The 2,984-nt window shown below is 39.5% G+C and overlaps 1 protein-coding gene across 1 annotated transcript in view; it reads right to left on the reverse strand. All coding sequences in view use genetic code 11, as the record gives it.

Annotated features, from left to right (window-relative positions):
- Nucleotides 1-909, reverse strand: part of EGR_09957 (hypothetical protein) — a gene marked incomplete at both ends in the record, with an annotated part of 1,945 nt that extends 1,036 nt beyond the window's left edge. Inside the window, one exon of the mRNA XM_024499206.1 lies at nt 882-909. Within this exon, the coding sequence (XP_024346390.1) occupies nt 882-909 (28 nt within the window). The remainder of the gene's footprint in view (nt 1-881) is intronic.
- Between the last annotated feature and the right edge of the window lie 2,075 nt (nt 910-2,984).

Below are 2,984 nucleotides of genomic sequence, written 5' to 3' on the forward strand. Positions count from 1 at the left end.
TATTTATGAAAACACCGTTGTCTTACATTTGTTATGCCTATTCACGCTTTAAAGTCTGCTTTCTGTTGTACTAAAATGCTCGGTGTTCATCAAACCCTATCACAGAGAGCGGTGTAAAATAGTCATACAGAAGACTTGTAATGAACCTGCTGGTTCGCAAATACGAAGACCATCGATTGGGAAACAACAAATGCGAAATAAATTTGCAATATTGGCGGCCGTCACAGGCAAATTAATTGGAATGTGCTGAACAAGCTGCATCCGTGATAGCTGGTTTGCATTCACCTGCGAAGGGCACAGTTGCGTGCACTTCCGATGCCTCATTCCAGTCAACGCGTGTCCACCGGTCATCGCGCATTAACTCGGGATAATCAGCCTCATGGTAAACCGGCGTGTAGTGCTGCCCAGTCGATGTCTCCTCCTTCAAGGTCCGGTTCTCCAACTCTTCTCTTCAGGATAAATTTCACTCACCTGTGGAAGGCAAATCAAACAATGCAAACTGTTTGAGCAAACGTTGATGGCATATGGCAATTGGACTGTTTTTATGATAGAAACCGACTACATTGCTCTTAAAGGGTGTGAACAAATGCGTACGGACGCATTGCCTTCCTGACAATACTCTCGACAGTCACATACAACGGGATCTAGAAACAATCCCGCAGACAAAGTGCGGCAAGCAAAGCTGCGTGAACTTAAATGAAAACAGTAAGGATTACAGAATGGAACATTTAAAATTTGGCGGTGAAAAATTGAATGAGACTCACTTTGTTCACCTCTGACTCCTGAGGTACAAAGCTTTGTTCTGTCATATATATGGGCACCTTTATTGCACACTATGGGCTAACTATTATTAGACGCATATAAACAACTTTCAAACTTACCGTATTTAGTCAAAATCATACAATACATCAACTTCCACGCAACGGGCTATTTTAAGGCGCGTTAGCAGTAAACAATAAAACCGCGAACAAATAGTAACCATCGCGTGATTCATCACTTTTCTAACATGTGGCCACTTTTGACCGGTAATAAGTAAATATTACAATTGTGCACAAATTGTGGCCAAATTTTATTTTTAATCTTTCCCAAAACTCTATGACATAAGTCTACTTAGAAGTACATCTGCAGAAAATTTGTAACAGAAACGCAATTGACTAACATTTTCTAAACAAAGTTTGAGGAAAAATTTATTGTGTTATAACTAGAAATGCTAGTAAAGTTATTAGTAAGAACTTAAAACTATGTTAACTAAACTGTTGGCAATTGGACTTGTAAAGGGCATTAAAGAATAATGGAAAAGTCGTTTGCACTTTTTAGATAGTGACGCAGGTGAATGGTTGAAATAATCCTGTCGTAAGGAGTCAGTTCACATATGAAAATTCAGCAAATTGCCTTGTCCAGTGTAGCCACACATTCTAGAGAAGTAAATGCTATGTGGGTTTCAATAGTATAAGTGCTGATCGGTTTGTTTTTTAAACATTGCGCAGTCTACTTAAGTTGCACCTTTCGATGAATTTGGCCTGCCAACCATAAACTATCAACCTGACCGAAACACTGAAGACTTGTAATGAACCTGCTGGTTCGCAAATACGAAGACCATCGATTGGGAAACAACAAATGCGAAATAAATTTGCAATATTGGCGGCCGTCACAGGCAAATTAATTGGAATGTGCTGAACAAGCTGCATCCGTGATAGCTGGTTTGCATTCACCTGCGAAGGGCACAGTTGCGTGCACTTCCGATGCCTCATTCCAGTCAACGCGTGTCCACCGGTCATCGCGCATTAACTCGGGATAATCAGCCTCATGGTAAACCGGCGTGTAGTGCTGCCCAGTCGATGTCTCCTCCTTCAAGGTCCGGTTCTCCAACTCTTCTCTTCAGGATAAATTTCACTCACCTGTGGAAGGCAAATCAAACAATGCAAACTGTTTGAGCAAACGTTGATGGCATATGGCAATTGGACTGTTTTTATGATAGAAACCGACTACATTGCTCTTAAAGGGTGTGAACAAATGCGTACGGACGCATTGCCTTCCTGACAATACTCTCGACAGTCACATACAACGGGATCTAGAAACAATCCCGCAGACAAAGTGCGGCAAGCAAAGCTGCGTGAACTTAAATGAAAACAGTAAGGATTACAGAATGGAACATTTAAAATTTGGCGGTGAAAAATTGAATGAGACTCACTTTGTTCACCTCTGACTCCTGAGGTACAAAGCTTTGTTCTGTCATATATATGGGCACCTTTATTGCACACTATGGGCTAACTATTATTAGACGCATATAAACAACTTTCAAACTTACCGTATTTAGTCAAAATCATACAATACATCAACTTCCACGCAACGGGCTATTTTAAGGCGCGTTAGCAGTAAACAATAAAACCGCGAACAAATAGTAACCATCGCGTGATTCATCACTTTTCTAACATGTGGCCACTTTTGACCGGTAATAAGTAAATATTACAATTGTGCACAAATTGTGGCCAAATTTTATTTTTAATCTTTCCCAAAACTCTATGACATAAGTCTACTTAGAAGTACATCTGCAGAAAATTTGTAACAGAAACGCAATTGACTAACATTTTCTAAACAAAGTTTGAGGAAAAATTTATTGTGTTATAACTAGAAATGCTAGTAAAGTTATTAGTAAGAACTTAAAACTATGTTAACTAAACTGTTGGCAATTGGACTTGTAAAGGGCATTAAAGAATAATGGAAAAGTCGTTTGCACTTTTTAGATAGTGACGCAGGTGAATGGTTGAAATAATCCTGTCGTAAGGAGTCAGTTCACATATGAAAATTCAGCAAATTGCCTTGTCCAGTGTAGCCACACATTCTAGAGAAGTAAATGCTATGTGGGTTTCAATAGTATAAGTGCTGATCGGTTTGTTTTTTAAACATTGCGCAGTCTACTTAAGTTGCACCTTTCGATGAATTTGGCCTGCCAACCATAAACTATCAACCTGACCGAAACACTG

This window comes from Echinococcus granulosus (assembly GCF_000524195.1).
Source record: "Echinococcus granulosus chromosome Unknown EG_S00178, whole genome shotgun sequence".
Lineage (NCBI taxonomy): Eukaryota > Metazoa > Platyhelminthes > Cestoda > Cyclophyllidea > Taeniidae > Echinococcus > Echinococcus granulosus.